Source organism: Lygodium microphyllum, chromosome 24, assembly GCF_053477565.2.
Source record: "Lygodium microphyllum isolate KBCC chromosome 24, Lygodium_microphyllum_v1.1.10, whole genome shotgun sequence".
Taxonomy (NCBI): Eukaryota; Viridiplantae; Streptophyta; class Polypodiopsida; order Schizaeales; family Lygodiaceae; genus Lygodium; species Lygodium microphyllum.
Window position 1 is genome coordinate 13,145,539 of NC_141158.1, and position 19,166 is coordinate 13,164,704.

The window sequence follows — 19,166 nt, forward strand, 5'->3', positions numbered from 1 at the left end:
CCTACACATTATGTTATCATACCATGACTTTCTTGAAAACATAGTTAGTATCTGAGGTACATCTTTTGAAATTCAAGCCTAAAAAGAAATTATCCGTTGGTATCACGCTTTAGGGGGCTTGTTTTAGTACAATGCTTCTTTAGCTTACAAACTTTGTTCTCACTCTGGGAAGCCTCAAACCCTGGTGGCTAAGCCATGCATATCTCCTCCTTGAGATCACCACTCAAAAACAATTTAACATCCATTTGGTAAACTAACCACTTCTTATAAGTGGCCACTTCAAATACTGTGTAAATAATGGTCATTCTAATAGTTGGAGCAAATGATACTTGAAAGTCAAATCCATCCACACTGTTGGAGCAAATGATACTATATTTTTTAATCTCCCATTCCATCAAATCATCATTTTCTTTTATTATATCATACCAAACCATTCACACAGATATCTTCCTCCTCCAATCATCTAGCTCTAATTATATACCAAAATCTCAATTATCATTCTACCTTACATTACAACAATTTCATCAACAATCACAAGTACTCACTTGAATTTTTTCTCAGTATCATCATAAAATGATCTATCTCTTACCTTACCCATATCATCATCTATAAATCATATATTTCTCAAATCAACCAACAATCTTGGCCTTTCAAAGAAGAAAAAAGAAATGGATAAAGCACAAAGAAATACATGAGCACATTGATACAAACTACCTTGTATGAATAATTATGCACACTAATACTAAATAAGCTATTACTAAAGACGTTATTTTCCATCTCATGGTCTCTCCCTCTCTCACCATCACTTTCACTATACCCGTGTGATTATTTTACATACAAATTGCTAGGACAAGCGAGCGAGTTGGAAAATAAGTCCATTGGCTCAAAGCTTTAGTTGAGAGCTCTAAAATGTGCTATCCTAGTGAACGAATTACTAGGATTTGATCTTTGGGTTTAAATAACCTTCCAACGAAGCGATCGATAAAAACACAATGTTCAAAAAAACCCTTTTTTAACCATTTTCAACATAGAAAGTTACTTTTGCCATTGGATGTGATTACAACATTTAAAGGGATACTACTTGAAGTTTTCTCACTAGTGCAAAATTCTAGCCATCTTATGTCAACTTATAAGAATGTAAACCCCTTTAGTTCTTGCTTATCCAAGCTTCATAAGTCGTTTGTTGAAAGCCCCCAACTTTCATTATATGAGGCATATGTTAGTTCAAATGATTCAATCTCAATAGAAACTAAAATTTGAAAGTGAGGAAGGCATCATTAACTTTGGAGGTTATTCAAGTATGACGCTTTACAAACCAAAGGGCATATAACATAAAAATATCCGTTGCATTCAAATTTGTTACAAATGAGAACTCTACAACAAAATGAAAAACGTAATGAAATGCAAAAGCAACACACGATTGAAATTCCAAATGAAGTGTCAATGACATAAAAAATGACAATGAATCCAAAAACAATGCTCTACAAACGAACACTAGAACACTAGATGGAGCAATGAAAGCATGGCAATCATTGCAGAAGTTTTCAAAGTTACATGTGATGGTCATGATGTGCCCTTAGCATGAATGCCTTAGGATGAGTAGGAAGTTGGCTAGAGAGGTGTCACCTTGACATTTGAATCTGAAAGGGGTTATGTGATACAAAAATGACAACTAGGGTCACATTTGGATTGCTTTGAAGAGTTCAGTAAAATTATTCAAAACGCAATCAGATCTTTGATACATCTGGTCATTTTGAAAATGTATGTAGAGACATTTCAAAAAGGTTTTGTAAGGATCCCAAGGTCACATTTGATCGAGACTACAGCAGCAATATTGCTGCAAGACCCAAAGGACTAATCAACTGCAATGACTTGGACAAGCATCACAAAGTCTATCCAGCAAGGATTATGATTATGAACTCCATTGGCCTTTATGAGTTTTCCCAATTACAAAAATGCCAAGCATTAGCAGCACCTCAAATTTTACTGGCTACCATACATCCACCTGGTAAATTCCAAAACACTACTCCATTTCCATCATATTCATCAGGCAGTACACACAGCACTCATGTAATGAAGCTTTTAATCTGATCATGCTCACCTTGAAATTCAAGCTGCTCAATGGCACAATCCAGATATATTATCATTACTAAGGAAAACGTTGCTTGATCAAGAGGAAGTCCCAGAAAGCTACCCTGTTGTGATCCAAAAAGCTGTATTCTACATGGCCTGACCTATTGTAATTGCATGAAGACCCCTGAATAACCTCCCTCTATTATGGCTAAGTGATACAAGTGTCCTGATAAGCAACCTCAATTAGACAAACTTTGTACTGTTGACATCAACATCCTAGAGAGCTCGAACAGTACAACCTAGCTGTTTCCTTATAAGATGGCAATATCATGTAACCATTAACCAGTAATATTGTTTGTCTAAAGCATTTTATCTCATCCAACATTGTGAAGAACATCGTCATAGAATGACCAATTCTAACCCCAATTGCAAAGCATCAATTATACTTCTGAGCTATCACACATTGCAACTACTGACCCAAATCCTTTCGTGCACAAATTATTATGATTGCAGCCTACTTCAGTGATTACAGTGAATCTGTTACTGAGTGCGCACCTCATGGTGACTCATTTTGCATGACCAATGAGAGTGCTTGCAAACAACTCTCAGTTTGACTCCTAGATGGAATCTTAGAAAGGGTTACATTTTAAATGGGGAAACTAGAACAAACCTGACATAATCCCATGTCAGCCAATCATATAGCTCCATGGGTTCCAGAAAAGTGACTTCAGTGGAGCTCTGTGATGAGAAGTTGCAAGCTCAAGGAGCTGGATCAATTGGTCAATATTTGATCATAGACTTGAGTAGAGTTCTCTGCTAAGTAGTGCAAGCTTGTGGGTCAACATGGTTGGCTCATAGATACTACTGCTGCTAATTACCCATATTCATAGTCTGTTGGTTCCTAGAAACAATTTACTGCTCTGGATCATAGAACTCCACTTGCCTCAGAAAAGCAACTTGAGCAGAGTTCCTATGTTCAGGAGTGCAAAGCATGTTGGTGTTTTTAGTTCCTAAGGACAAGCTCCAGGACTGCTTTTGTCAGATCTAGGAAGGGCAATGGTGCTACCTCAGCATAACAAACGAGTTTGCTCCAAAGTTAGTTCAGCAGAAGATGGAGCCTTTCCACATTGTGAAGAAGCTAGGAAATATGACCTACAAGTCAAAATTTCAGGCAGGTTTGAAGATGCATCTGCTATTTCGTGTCAGTAACTTCACGCAATACCATGGTCTGGCCCCTACTCCTGAGATAGAGACGAGCCCAACCTTCTTGAGATTGATTGTGGGCTACCAGATCCACCATGCTAGACCTGCAAAAATAAGATGGCATGATGATCTAGTCTATTCAGTTCATTGCTTGATTTCCATTTTTCTTCAGTTATTTACATTGGATTTTGTGTGATGTTACTGCTTTCAGAATATGCAAGTTTCACTCTCCCTCTTATCATATCCGGGGTCCTAGTTCACTTTGCATTTTGATCAATTCTCTTTCTCCCATTTTCCAACATATCTGTGAGTACAAAGAGATCGAGTATTACTGCGTTTATCTTAATAGCAAAGACCTTCCAAACAATGAGGGAAATAAGGTCTGCTGCCAGCCAAAGCCACTGATCAGCAAAAAGAAACTTGTGAATGCCTTGACGATCAGAGTTAGGCAGGGATCGAAAACTTGACTTTGATCATCGCCCAGCAAGAGTAAATCCTCAAACGGGTTTGATGGATCTATTCCAGATTTTGAGCTTGTGTGCAGTCAGCAGTTCAGGATGAACAAAGAAGCCATCAATGCCAGCTGGGCTACAAACACAAATCTGGAAGAGAGAGAAGGGTGCTGCATAAATAGACTGCATAAGCACAATGATAGCATCATTGGCACAAGGGCAGGCTGGAAAATGCAGGCCTTGCTACAAAGACACATCCATGAGAGGGCTGGGAAGCATCTGAATAGAGAGATCTCTCAGGTGAAGAATGGTTGGCACTAAAGAACGAGTAGAAGGGGGAGAGAAAATGCAGGATCGCAAGAAAAGGCAGGAAGATTGTCATCCAATGTGCTATTACCAAAAATGCAGCAGTCCTCTGTCTTGGATGGCTTGCAGCTCACCTCAAACAGCCTGGAATGGTCATCAGACACCTCAGTCATACTGGAAACTGCTGCTACAACTCAGCTGGGAATGCTCATGTCACAGAAACCCAGATCTGGAATGAACAGTAAGCGGTCACCTTCCCAAAAGCTTCATGGCAAGGATAGGCATTACACTTCGATACCACAAACGAATACGTATGATGAGACAATACACACAGTAAGTTTTCAATTAGCCACTCACTTCACTTGGCCTCATCAAATGCTTCTGCTTCACCCCTTCGATATCAACATGTTGAGGTGAGAGGGGGCACTTCTCCTTCCACTGTCCGGTGGTGAGAGGGGAAGGCATCCTTCTCTTGGAGCTTCCAAGATCTTGGTCACTGCATTGATATTTTCATGCACTTGTATCATTTTCTGTGTATGCCTTGATGATCGTGCTTGTAAAAGGACACTTGGGACAGTGAAAATTTCCCTTCTGAGTGCACTGCTCAAGTGTACCACTGCATTGTGTATAGCATTCTGTTTAAGCATAACGCTTTGCATGGTCCATTGCATTAACCATATATTGGCATTGTCTTAATGCAAAATGGAGCACTTTGGATAGAGGAAAACCTGTGTGTGCAGACACCCATTCCAAGATGAAAACTCCTTGCAATATGTAAGCTTGCCTCCCTTTTACCTCATCACAAGAGTGGTCCATGTAAAGAAATGGTAGGGTTTGCAAGGAGAAACACAATGTGTACACAAACACTACGACACAAAACTTGGAAACATAGAAGATGAATGTGATAATGATTGATGCTCAATCAATTATGTTGAATGCTGATACAAACAATGAGATTCTTTGTGTTCCACGTCTCTAGGACTAGTACTGAGGTGAGTGAAGCTGAGTCAATGAGGTTGATCAAAGCTTGGAGATGACTGCACTGTCTTGGCTAATCATGTGGTGGCACCTGTGAAGGAATGCTCTATGCAGGAAGCAAAATTCAATCTAGGAACATATGTATGCAATACACATGTTTGGCAGCTCCTATTGAGTTGATGTATTGCTAAATATTCATGGTGCAACAGTCTTAGTGATCATTTGCATATCTGGGATTGTTGCAAATGTATTTCTTGGTGATATTGCTGAAGTGGGAGTCACCTTACAATGGTCTATGCATAGATTGTATGCTGAAATCTCAGTTATATTGATGAAAGTCGTCCTTTCTACTGCTGTACATGTATTTGGATCAAATCTTGCTCTTATCTCCTGAAATTTTGGGCTGAAATTGGCTGAACATTCAGCCTAATATTTACAGTCATAAAATATAGCATTGGTACTTTGCTGAATAATGGCCACTAATGCTTCAAGCAGCAGTACTAAATCCCTTCTTGAAATCAAGAGGTTTGATAGGTCTGGCTTTGATCTGTGGAAGGACAGGATGCAAGGCATTTTGTTTCTCAAGGACTGTGCTAATGCTCTCTTGGAAACCAAGCCTGCAGCTATGACAGATGAGGATTGGGCTAGACTCAACAAAAAGGCCTTGCATACATTAAATGGTTGTGTGTGATGATGTACTTACAGACATTAAGCGTCTTGATACGGCTTATGCCATATGGAAAAAGTTGATAGATACTTATGAAAACACAACTCCAATGAATCAAGTGCATCTCATGCGCAACCTTGTGAACATGGAGTTGGATGAGTCTAAGCCAACATCTGAGCATTTGAGTGCTTTCACAAGGATTTTGAGTCAGTTGCAAGACTCTGGTTTACAACCCTTCAATGATAAATTGAAGGCTATTTTCTTGTTGATGACTTTGCCTCATCTTGTGTCTCTTTCTCTCTTGCTCTTGCTCTTTTCACCATAGCTCTTGCTTTTGCTGCGTGTTTCCACCTAAAGGCACACTCCTTTCACAAGTTTTTAGGAGATTGTGTGCACCCCATACTCATATAGCCTTGGTACTAGTCTCTCGCACGTGTGAGATGCAACTAGGGTTAGAGTAAATTTACAAGCTCGGGACCCGAGGAAATCACGGGATGTCAAAGGCAAAAACTGCTATAAGTTATGCCACACAAGTACTTGGTGGTAACTAGTGTCAGTTATTGGCCTGGGCCATTCATTTGGCCATAAGTGTCAGCATAGTTGTGAGGTATGAAAGGTGGTACGATACGGTACAGCACGATAAAATACGGTACTAAATGGTATCTTAAGATTTTATAAGGTACGGTACAATATTAGTACAATTAAAAAATAACTTGATTATTTTGAACAAAAGATAATATAATATATATTTCAAGTCTAAATAGCAATGCTATTAGAGTATATAAGATGAGTGCTTGAGGGTAATATGCCAAGGCCCAAAACCTAATGCCGAATGCGCAGCATGCGCTACTACTACCTACAACTTATAACTACATAGATGGGAGTGGATACATCATACATGCATGATCATACCAATAAGAGAAGTGTGGGCTTGAGAGAGAGAAGGTTGAGAGAAATTGTTTGAATCTCAAATAACCTAATCTCATGGGAGAATCATATTAATATAAGGAGCATTTAGCTTGTCCCAAAGTTCAATTTGAATGGAAAAGATGCATCCATTAAGTTGGTACCTTATGATACTAATACGTAAGGTACAGTACCTAAAGTATGATATAGTATCAAACCTTTCGTACATGGTACTAGTGCAACTAGAGAGAGGAAGAGGCTAGAGAGAGAGAGAGAGAGAGAGAGAGAGAGGGAGGGGCTTAGGGGAGAAATAAGAAATAAATAAGGGAAAAAAAAAAAAAGTTGTAGACTTAAAGTAGAGTGGCCAAAAAGTGTCCATTTTTTCATACTAAATCGTACGGATACGTACTGTACCGTACCGTACTGATTAGTCCGTACTACGTACGAAGACAACCCTAACTATGTCAGTTGTTTGGTGAACACAAGAGAAGTGGCGTTTAATGATATCTAACGCCAATCTAATGGTCAAAGATGACGCAGAGACACTCGGGGATGAAAGTTGCCTAGCCAATTTAATTATTGGCCAGTCACATTATTTTTCAAGGCACCGAAATAATTATTAGATTAATTTTTTGTATTTAAAGACTGAAAATTAATATTTCATTATGGATAATGCTAGAAAACCATTTGGGAGGGCTGCCACTTGTCAAAAATGCCCATGCAAGACTGAAAAACGTCTTTAGAAGCTAGAGAGAGGCATTTTTAGTATATTCAACTTACAAGAGAGAGAGAAAATGTTGCTGGTCTGATTTGCAGCCATTAAAGGACCTTCTAAGGCAACCATGGACAAGAGAAGACCAATCAACAACAGGTGACAACATCTACAGCCTGTTGAGACAAGGCAACAGCAATAAATGACTGATTTTCTTCAATTCTTTGCATCTACAAGCTGTTGAGACAGGGCGACAGTAGGAAATGACAAATTTTCTTCAGTTCTTCATGAAGAAAGTTTGAATTTTCTCTCTCCTCAACATTCTCTCTCATTGCCCAACCTTTCTACAGCCTTGCTCCGATTATACGGTAAAGTGTGTATTTTAGTTCTGTGAATTTGCTAATTGTTATAAATAGTGCTTAATCAAGTTATTTACCACCCTATCCAAGGAGGAAGTCTGGTTACATGGTTCCATTGTCAGGATACCACTCGATCCCTTGATTTGGTGGGCCCGAGGCACCTAATTGCAAGCCAAAGCTTGGTGCTACTGCTGATTTTTTACTCTCAGCTGAGAAATTAAAGCAATATGTCTTCATACAATGAGATAGAAAATGCAATGCCTAACCTTGGAGAAGCCTCAGACCATGGACAACAAGCTGAAAATGTTGTTGTTGGGCAATATACACGGCCCTCAAGGCATAAGGAGGCTGATGACCAACAAAGTGAAGAGCAATTTGATAACCAGTTCAAGAATCAGATAAGGACAGCAGCAAATCTCTTTGTTGAATTGGCAAAGGATCCTCAATTTACCCAATTTTTTAATGCTCCAAAGAAGGACAGCAAAGGCAAGAAGAAGACATCTTCTACACCTTCGGGATAGCAAGATGCACTAAAGATAATGTCAAATCCTTCATTTGAAGCTCTCAAAGATGCTAATGAAATAAAACTATTAGTACCTATGGGGCAAGGAATGCAAATGCAAGGCCATCATGGAAGTACCAATCCAATGGATTTTGGACTACCGAGCATGCATGCTATGATGAGACAGCCACGATATTTTGATAGAAGCACAATTTTTCATGCTATGGTTGAACAAGAACCGCATATGGGAATGTATGGCACAAATCCCTATGGTACGCAACAACCAATGCATGGTGTGCAAGGCCCAATGTATTCGGGTATGGCTAGAAATATGCAAAACCCTATGTATGGCAACATTGGCTTAATGCCTAGGGTACAAAGTAGCATGTTTGGTACTACATATGCACCGCCGAATGCTTATGGGGATCAAGGAATGAATGTTGGTCATGCAAATGCTCTGTTTGGCGTTGGTTCTTATGTAGATTCAACAAATGCACCCTTTTTGCAACAGCCAGTGTATGACAACTTGACACCCAAAGGGGCAGCAAAAGACTATGATGAGGGTGGAAAAGCAGTGAAGTTTTGAGTCCTTCAATGGTACACAAGATAGGCTGAAAGCTTTGACTTTCATTCAACACTTTGATGCAGCCTATTTAGGGAGGAACTTCATAGGAGTCCTCGAAGATTCGAAAGGCAACCACTTTCCTGAAAGGAAAGACATTATAGTGATGGTCTACTCTTTTGATGCAAGGTAGAGCACCATCAACATGGGTACAATTCAAGCAAATGTTTGCATCAAATTGGTTGACAAGTACCTTTGAGAGGTGGACATCGTAACAACTTGGAATAAGCTGGATGCTAAGAAATGTGCATGAGATCCACAACTTCTTGGATTTATGTTCTTACTATATGAAGTATGTACACGGGTTTGTTAAAATTGCATCTCCATTGCATGCCTTGCAACAGAAGGATGTGCCATTTAGATAGACAGCAATGGAAATTTCAGCATTTGAAAAGTTGAAGGAAAAGATGACTTTAGATCATGTGCTTGTGTTGCCCGATCTAAGAAAGTCATTCATAATTCAATGTGATGCATGTGGTAACAGCATTGGGGCTATTCTTATGCAGGACGGCCAAGTTGTGGCTTATGAGAGCCGAATTCTCCAAGGTGCAAAAAAGAACTTGCAAGTCTATGAGAAAGAGCTCTTGGTTGTAATTCATGCACTGTCTACATGGAAACATTATTTGTTGGGGGCTGATTTTACAGTGCACACAAACCATCAAACTTTAAGGTACTTTTTGACACAGACAAAGTTGTTAGAGAAGCATATGAGATGGGCAAATTTTCTCTCTATGTTTCATTTTCAGATTGTACATATTGATCGTAAAAAGAATGTTGTGGCTGATGCATTATCACGTAAGCCACAAATTTCAGCCGTCAGCATGGTTTATCACATTGAGTTAGATACCACGAAAGAGCAATATGTTGTTGATTCAGACTTTGATAATGTTTATGATCAGCTTTGCAATGGCCAAAGGCATGGACACTTTGTACTAAGAGATGGATTTCTGATGATGCATGGACAACTGTGTGTCACAAAGCAGTAAAGGCCTAGAGTTATCACTGAAAGTCATGCTCCTCCATATGCAAGACACAAAGGTATTGATGCCACGGTCAAGGCAGTGGAGCATTTCTTTTATTGGCCAACTTTGAGACATGATGTAGAACAGTTTGTTAAGACATGTATCGTATGCCAAAAGGTAAAGCACGATAGGCAAAAGATGCCGGGTTTGTTGCAGCCCTTGCCTATTCCAAATAGGCCTTGGCAAAGCATTGCAATGGACTTTATTTTTTAGCTTCTTAAGACACCTACAGGGAATGATGGGATATGGACTATCATTTACAAGTTTACCAAATAAGCCCATTTCATTCCGGTGAGGAAGAAAATAAAGACTGATCATATGGCACGATTGTTTTTGCAGCACATCTTTAAGTATCACAGTATGCAAGAGTCGATCATTAGTGATCGAGACTCCTGGATGACCAATTTATTTTGGAAGGACTTGTTTGAGAATATGGGTATCACGCTGAAATTCTCATCATTCTTCCATCCGCAGACAAATGGTTAGTCTGAGAAAGCAAATTCCACAGTGTTGGATCTTTTGAGGTGCTATGTTTCAGACCACAAGACACAGTGGGAGTAGTATTTGCCCTTGGTTGAGTTTGCTTACAACATAGTGCATAGTTCTACGGGCAAAGCTCCATTTGAGGTGGTTTAATGGTAGCAAGAAGGTATCACCTATTCTGCAAACCAAGGATAAGATCTTTGAGACTGATCATTATGTGGAAAACTTGGATGTAGCCTATGCAAAGATAAAATATGCACTTCAGAGATCGCAAGAAAAGCAAAAGAGAGCAGCTGATCACCACAGACGGCTTTATAGTTTACAGAGGGTAATTATGTATTGTTGCATTTTGAAAAGGCAAGGCTGAAAAAGATGAAAGGAAGAGAAAGATTGTATCCAAAGTTGAGTATGAGATACTGTGGGCCCTTCCAAGTGTTGGAGAAAATCAACAATGTAGCATATCGACTGAAATTACCTCCACATTGGCAGATACACAACGCCTTTCATGTCAGTTTGTTAAGGCCTTTTTATGGTGATGTGCCAGAGGATACATCTACTAAAATTCAGCCTAAGGTTGAGGACTAGATGAGATTTTGATACCTGAGCAACCTTCCAAGTGTTGGAGAAAATCAACGATGTAGCATATCGACTGAAATTACCTCCACATTGGCAGATACACAATGCCTTTCATGTCAGTTTGTTGAGGCCTTTTTATGATGATGTGCCAGAGGATACGTCTACTGAAATTCAGCCTAAGGTTGAGGACTAGATGAGATTTTGATACCTGAGCAAATTTTGGCACATAAGAAAAGAAAGGTCAAAGGTAAAATTTCCAAGAGATACTTGGTGAAATAGAATTATTCACTAATGGATACCAAATGGATAAAAGAGGATGACTTGGCAAACTATCCTCAGTTGTTGCAGCTTTACCTAGATGCCTTTCAATTAGAGCCAACTTTAGTTCAAGCGCCATCAGGTTTGACAGAGTAAGGGTCCTAAGTATTGCTTGATACTCAAGGGGAAGGTAGCACTTCCACTCCAACTATGGACAGCTCTCATATGTAGTAGATCTCAGATGTATTCAGCATGCATCCAAGGTATTGCGCTGACACTACGTCTGCCATGAGGTCACTACTTAATATACTAGTCAATATGAGATGTATGCAGATGAGTATGAGTTTACTCAAAGAACTAAAGGATGAAAAGATATCTAATGCTTTAGGTTGAAGGCCTGAAGGGAGAGGCAGTCTCAGTTACCTCCGACTGTCTGCCTGACCCTAACCAAGGGGGTTGTTAGCCGCGCCGGGAACATGGACCGAACCCGCTGCGTGAGGTCTCTCCGTTGGGCACTACTTGGAGCAAGAGAACGCTTGGGTGCCAGGGGGGGCTCTGGCTGTAAATCCCTCGCCTTCCGGGCCCTGTACAAGAGACCAACGTGATTCAGGATTGGATCTCGAGGCCCGCATACTAGTCTACGAGCGGAATCTTGGATTAGTGATCCCTGTGGATTGCTGAATTGCCTTCGGACGGATTATGGATAAGCCTGTGGACTGGACTTTATGAATGTATTCCAAAGATAAATATGATAACATGTTGAAAAGAAACTTGTTTGACACTGCTTTTCTATGTCAAGTACTAAGATTATGTGAAGGAACCAGTGTCTAACGGGCTAATTAAGAAAGTTGCTTAATGCCTGTCCAACTAAATGTGGTAGGTAATTAGACAACTAAAGCAACCTTGAGAAAAGTGCGATGGATGTGGCCATGGGTCCATCCTACGGATAGGTGGTCCCGGTTGGCCGGGAACTTTTCTTAATCATCATTTAGACCTCCTTTCCGATAGTCTGCTAAGACGTATCCTATCGGAAACAAGTGAACATGTTACAATTTCTAACAACATGTCACTTGTGATTTGTGCAAGCTTTAAATAATAATAAAAAATACTATAAGGGATGCCAAGCTTTAGTACCTATGATGTGTCCTATATTGTGCAAGAGCATTGTAACTCTCTTATTAGGTGTCTTTTGTTTATTTGATGATTTATTTCACATGTGCAAATTAGTTTATATTCGTTGCCGTTCAAATTATTTCTAAAGGTGAGTCTTACCTATAGAAGTCATAATGCTATGTGCGAGAGCACATATATGCCAAGGTATGGCCATCATGTTTCAATCACACTTAGATGCAATTGGGAATGCTTGCCATTTTTAAAGAGCGTAATACATTGCAAGACGTGTTTTATCTTTGGAACTCTCTTTGGTGGGTCCATAACATTGCATGAGTTGTATTAGACCTAGGCAAGTTCATCCAAAAAAGCAAAAATTAAATTAATATACAAGTTTGTGTACATATTGACTAATCCAATCAATAAATAAGATTATATGAGTTTCAACTAAAACAAGGGCGCACTATCGCGTGCAAGAGCATTACACTTTTTTTCTCCAAGCGAGCGAGAGAGAGAGAGAGAGAGAGAGAGAGAGAGCACTTTTCTTTCATTTTCTAAAATAAACCCTTCTTTCTCAAATAGCAAGATATCCACGTATTTCAAGGCTAAGTGGACCACTTAGTTGAAGTTAGCAGTGGGTAATGCTTTTGAAACATGTTACCCACTTTTGGAACTTGCACCATCTTGTCACCACACCATTGTATAAGCATATGCCCTTAAGGGCAATGCTAACAAATTTAATATGGTGTATTAAGTTTGTGCATATATCAATTAATCCAATCAATAAGTCAATTTATATGAGTTTCAACTAAAATAAAATGAATTAATATATAAGCTTGTGCTCACATTAATTACTTTAAATTGAATGAACCTTCTTCTCCAATATAGATGTCCTCCCCAATGTCATGATCTGAAGGTTTTGCAAGGACTGCTCTTGTCTCCTCCTCTCCAATCTCTAAACCTTCTTAATAAACTAGAATCTTCTCTCCAATGTCTATATCTTCAGGCTCTACAACATCAAAAAGCCTGATCGTCTCTTGGTTGGTCTCCATTTGCACTGAAAAAAGGATGACAAAGAAAACTTAAAGAAACCAAAAGTTTTGTTTAATATATTAAATCTGGGCATGGGCCAAAGTTTTAGGTTGGGACACCAATATGTAATGAATTAAAGGCTGAATACTTAGATTATAATACTTTAATTTGATTATTATTGTGAAATGCTGAGAATAAGTGTTGGAAAAAGCTGAAGAAGCCTGTGGCTTTAGCCAACAAAAGTTGCATTGACACTCCAAGCGTGGAAACAATGATACAGATCTTCAAATCTTAATTTTACAGGGATATGACTAAAAATTGGCTAATGCTTTCAGCTCTAAATAGATTAAGATAACAAACCTTACCATTGAGGTGGCAACTTCTTCTAGGGCTGAAATTATCTGCACATGCATACGGATGATATATGTGTATAAGCATACATACATACATGCACATATGTATGTTTGTATGTATGTATGTATGTACATATGCGCTCTCTCTCTCTCTCTCTCTCTCTCTCTCTCATCCACAAATAAGACTGGTCCAAAAACTTTCTTTTTGGTGGATGACAGATTCAGTACTTGAAGCTATTTTTCAAACAATGTCTCATATAATGAAATCTCTTTTCTACCATAAACACTGAAAAATAGCTCAGTTCATTGTCAATCTAGACCTTACAATCTATAACCATTAAAAAGCGAATGACAAAATAAGTTGCCAAAATATGAATACTTCTCAATTGCACATAGTTAAAGGCAACATATGTTTGAATGTTTCAAACAGAACATAGTGCCTAATACCAGATGCACAAAAATACACACACATACTTTTTTTTAAAAAGTCTTGTACTTGTGTCCAAAGTAGTGTGAAAAACCTCAACATCCCAAAATAGGCCCCTGAGCACCAGCAGGCCTACAGCATACAGACAGGTCCACCCACACACATCTAAACAAATAATGAATCATCCTGCAGCCACTGATCACCAAAGCAAGGAAATGGTGCACAACTCTGAGCAGTACAGAAATGCAACAAATTCATTTGAAAAAGTTAGTCCCAAAGGTCACTTGCAATCATATGCAAAGATATGAGAATGACATGCATGTACTACAGCACCTTCAAGCATCAAGATAGGGAAAAGAATAAGAGTTCATTCATTTACAACAAATTTTACCTTGCATATTGCTTGAGCTGCTTCCAATTTTCAAGGACTCCTATAGAGAGCCAACCTAGCTGCAACAATATGCACACATACAGAAAGAACAAAAATCTCAACAGGTCAAACATGCAATGCCTTCTTGCTCCAAAAACGATGCATCCTTGGACAAGTATTATTTCAAACAGTTTAAATTAGATAGAAAATGCACCATTGTTGCAATGTCTTCACTTGAGGCAAATGGCAATTTTATCATGGCTACAGTTTAGAACTAAGAACCACTGTTGCTAACCTCCATTGATAATTATCTTTTTACCTTTGAATGATGCATTATTCTAAGCAAACGACCTTCCATTCCATACTCCTCCTGCAAGTGGCTGCCAACCAAGACAGATTGAAGTAGCAAATTGCACACAATCATGCATTAAGCACTTTCATACGTGACCATTAACACACAAATCATATCATACAAATGTATCACAATGGCTTTCCTACCATCCACTAGAATTAGTGGCTTCCACAGACACCATGGCATGTATCGAACAATCATTAATCCACCACAACACTGCCAACCAATCAAAGCGTTACTTAAAAGGAAGACTGAAATACTGCTACAACTTAGTCCCCAAACTTAAAAGCCTTGTGCACGGATTTGAAGTTTGAAATACCCTCAAATAGCACAATCTGGGAATGAATGGACATCAAAAATATCATAAGGTATAAAGCAAAGTGCAGAAGATAATCATTGTACACATACAACTCAGCCATGTCTCTGGCAAAAACGTACAGCCTCCTGCTGACAAGATGCCAGCCTGCAGCAAAAACCTGGATCAATGAGAATACCAAGCTCAAGCATTCTTAACAATAGCATATATTGTAGCGCTTAAAACCAGAGAGTGATTAAAAGTTAGAAAGTAGAATCCTTGTTTAGAGTAAAGCTTCACCCATGTTTACAGCCCAAAGCATAGCCATTGAAGCTCAATCACTAGGCAGTAGACTCAAGGATTGGGATTTAGACACGTCTTGCTTTGACTTTTTGTGATGTTTAGAACTCCTCTTTTTTCCTGCCCTGCCCTCTTCCATGCTTCTAGCCTCTTCCTCATAAGCTGGAAGACAATGCTCTGAGGGCACAGAAAGTGACTTCCGCCGGTGCTTGTGTTTCCGCTTCTTCCTCTCTTTGTGTCTGCGTTCACCCTCCTTCTTGTGCTTTCTTTTGTGACGTTTCCGAGCTCTGTGTGTCTCATCATCATCATTGCTTGTGTCACTGTAATCTTGATCCTCTTGATCAGAGCCATGATACCTCTGCTTCTTCTTGTGTCTTTTGTGGCGGTCATCATCATTGTTGCTTGTGTCATTATCATCTTGATCGGAGTTGTGATGCTTCCGCTTCTTCTTGTGTCTTTTGTGGCGGTGGTCATCATAGTTGCTTGTGTCACCATCATCTTTATCCTCTTGATCAGAGCTTTGATGCCTCCGCTTCTTCTTGTGTCTTTTGTGGCGGTCTTTTCGTTTCTCATGCTTTGTAATTTCATCCTCAAGCTCTTTGCCATCTCTAGAATGTAAAACCTCATTGTCCTTGTTGAATGGCATACTAATCTTTTCAGCACCATTCTCATCAAACTTAGCACCCCTCCTATTAGAATCTATATTAGTTTTTCCAACAGTGCTAGGATGTTGATCAGAATTACTCTGATGCTGTTTAGGTTCCACTTGACCTTCTGACCTGTGCATCCCTTCATATCTCTCCTCACTTGCAGGCTTAGGTCCTTCAAAAACTATGACTCCCAGAGAAAGCTCTTCATGGATTTTAGCTTCAGCATCTTCCTCTTCAGTTTGTTTACATGTATCTTCACTGGCCCTTGTCACCCCATTTCCTGCATGGTTAACCTCCTTTTCCTGTACAATCAAAGATCTGTCCTGTGCATAAGGATTGTTCCCCCCCATCATCAATGCTTCTGTCACTGTAGATGTGTGGCTTTCAATTGTAATTCCCTGTTTCAAATTGTGCCCTGTAGCAGAATCACCTAAGTGGTAATCCGTACCTTGCAAATCAGTCATATGTACATTAATCACTGAATCTTCCACTTTGTCTCCTTTCCTATCAAGCTTGTCTTCTTTCTTGTCAAGCTCACTGCTTCTACGGGCAGAGACTCCTTTTTCCCTTGGACTACGTCTCAAATCATTTCGCCAGTCATCCAAAACTGTATCACTTTCACTTTCCTCATCCAAAAAGGCATTAGGAAGAACAGCAGGCTTTCTAGCCCTGTTTTGCTTGAGAGAAAACTGTATTTCGCGTTTGAACACGGGGTAGTCATTCTTCTTCTGGCCATCGCATGCTTCAGTGGGCTTTGAAACCGGTTCTTTGATTGAATTTTTCATTTGTAATTCTGCACGCCATTTATGCTCAGTACGATACACATCTTGAGATTTACACTTGACATCTTGCTCAGTATCTTTGCTATTGACAGCATCATTACCAGAATCTTTATCTAGTGATACAGAGAGAGATGTGGTGGGAGAATTAACGTTTGCAGGAGTTCCTTCAGACAATCTTTTACCTCCCTTTGATGGACTGCTATGATTCCTGCCCTGATTACTGTGCTCCATAGATGGTCTTATTTTCCCCTCTTCTGAGAAATTATCAATATAATCATTGCCCTGCCTTGCTTTCTTAATGCCAGGACTACCACTTTCCATTTTCCCAAGACTAATACTTGCACTACTTTGTGAAGGACTTCTTGCTCTCTCTCTGGATGCAGATTGTCTGATTGCCATGTGCCTTTTATTTTGATCCCTTTCCTGCTTTGGAGAATCGTTTCTCTCTCTTCGATGGTTAGGAGATGGAGAGTGAGATCTCCTCTTGGGGGACGTAGAAACACTGTGGGACCTCCTCCTACCTCTGCTCCTGCTCCGCACAGGAGATCTAGAGTTGGTTCTTGACCGTCTTCTTGGCCTACTCCTACTCCGCCTGCGGTAGTAAAAATCTCTGTCCCTTCCATATCTGTAGCGTGCATAATCAAAATGACTTCCCCTGTAATAGTTCCTGTAGCCACGACTTCTATACCCGTGATAATCTCTTGCCCGAGATGGTGAATGATAATCACGCCTGTAGCGAATTGGAGAGACAGAGCGTCCACGCCGATACCTTATAGGGGACACGGACCGTGACTTTGACCGTGATTGTGAAGGAGAGTGCGATGGAGATGACCTGCAAAAAGACAGGCACAACTTAAGGTAAATTCAAAACTGCCTTGATTTAATATCCTTTCACCAAAGTAAGACAGAACACCTGCTCTTGCTCCTCTCGGGCAGTTTTTCCTCATCAGCATCCGCTCCTTTGAGCTGCTTGCTGATCTCAGCAGCCCGAGCAGCAGCCATTTCTGCAGCTGACTTCAGCGTAGCTGCCTTCTCCGCTGCCTGTCGTGCCTGATACATTTGCTGCATTACAAGAACCTGTTGATACTGTTGATGCATAGCCGCAACTTGGTGCAATGCAGCGGCCATTTGAGGGTTCTGAGCAGTACTAGGGTTGTCCATCCCTATCTGTCCTACTAAGGGCTGGATGCTAAGTGGAGTTGCATTTGAAGGATTAACTGCAGGTACAGAATTCGTCGACTCCATTTCTAAAACACTTTCACCTGTAAAGGAGCTTTCTGATCACCTTTCTTTTGACAGAAGACCACAAAAACTGCAAATAGTGCACTATTGCAGGACTTCTAAAGCTGACATAAGCATCTCGGTTTCACTGATCTAATCATCAATAAATGTACAGCAGCAGGCAAAGAAGCGTACACTATCTTTCGATAACTAACAAACGTGCTTTAAATACAACCAACGGTTGCTGGAACCGGAAATTTTCAGGACGACTAAATCTCAAATATACCTCTTCATGTGCATTTCCGAGGCAAGGGGATCGTCCTGAAATATATCAAATTCACGGTAAGTCAAGACGACAACACACACACACGCACGCACACACAGAGAGCAAAGTTAGGTATGGCAGAAATGTTTATGCTCGCAGATACACAATTCAAGCCATGGAACTTGCGCAATAAGGCTCGTCTGACCACAGGCTTCTCCAGACATCACGAATAACAGCAAGCAGGCAGGTGCGGCTCACAGGAACAACGAGAAGAAACGCGAGGGAGTGAACGACCAAAAAAGACATACCTGGATGAAGAGAGCTCTGGCCGCGCCTTGCAGATTTCTGACTTTTTTCGACGATGAGCAGCAGCAGCAAGAACAGTGTATTTTATCTTCGCTCTCTTCTTTCCAATTTTTTACACTCTGTGGTCCGACGAGGGAAGTTTAGGCAAGGGCGGGGGCGCTCGCCTTCGGCCGCCTGGACAAGAAACACCTTTGTCTCTAAGAGGCCAAAGCCCTCGTCTTCGAAGTTCGGGCGCCTGAACAACAAACACCTTTGTCTCAGGGCCCAAAGCTTCTTAGGTTGGGTTCACATGCGGCGGCACAAGAAAAAAGAAGAGGGGCATCATCCAATGTGTGTCCTTTTCATTTGAAAACAAAAAGATGGTTTTCTTCTGGACGACCCACCACAACTTCTACCGGCCTCACATGTCTGAAAGAAAAAATTGGCTCTGCTGATGGAAGATGTTTCTCTCTGCATGTGGCCAAATTTGATTCAACAAAAGGGTGCATAAAGTTTCGTGAGTGGTTGCTTTTAAATAATAATAAATATATTTCAATGCAATTCCGCTGCTAGTGTGAACACCCATGGCAGACTTCTTCTAGATT

General features: G+C 40.2%; 1 protein-coding gene and 1 long non-coding RNA gene across 7 annotated transcripts; both read right to left on the bottom strand.

Moving 5' to 3' along the window:
- Nucleotides 1-1,442: 1,442 nt before the first annotated feature.
- On the bottom strand, nt 1,443-15,396 carry LOC148014854 (uncharacterized). 6 transcript variants are annotated; one of them, XR_015688347.1, is made up of 6 exons: nt 15,172-15,396; nt 14,910-14,979; nt 14,731-14,791; nt 14,433-14,491; nt 2,102-3,380; nt 1,443-2,005 (listed from the first exon to the last, which is right to left on the bottom strand). It is a non-coding gene; the product is annotated as an uncharacterized LOC148014854 (long non-coding RNA). The 6 variants fall into 6 exon arrangements; XR_015688352.1 differs by lacking the exon at nt 2,102-3,380 and having other exon boundaries at nt 1,446-2,005; XR_015688348.1 differs by lacking the exon at nt 2,102-3,380 and having other exon boundaries at nt 1,448-1,837.
- LOC148014855 (uncharacterized) lies at nt 15,000-18,709 on the bottom strand. The gene is made up of 5 exons (XM_087665407.1): nt 18,585-18,709; nt 18,298-18,332; nt 17,704-18,052; nt 15,359-17,622; nt 15,000-15,226 (listed from the first exon to the last, which is right to left on the bottom strand). Exons 3-4 carry the CDS (start codon nt 18,033-18,035, stop codon nt 15,393-15,395), a joined length of 2,562 nt encoding a protein of 853 aa, XP_087521533.1. The 5' UTR covers nt 18,036-18,052; nt 18,298-18,332; nt 18,585-18,709; the 3' UTR covers nt 15,000-15,226; nt 15,359-15,392.
- Between the last annotated feature and the right edge of the window lie 457 nt (nt 18,710-19,166).

Bases quoted from the DNA above. Each gene is read 5' to 3' on its own strand.
- LOC148014855 (XM_087665407.1), bottom strand. From the start codon at position 18,035: ATGGAGTCGACGAATTCTGTACCTGCAGTTAATCCTTCAAATGCAACT. The intron at 17,623-17,703 runs GTGTTCTGTCTT...GTCTTTTTGCAG, and splicing joins CCCGAGAGGAGCAAGAGCAG to GTCATCTCCATCGCACTCTC.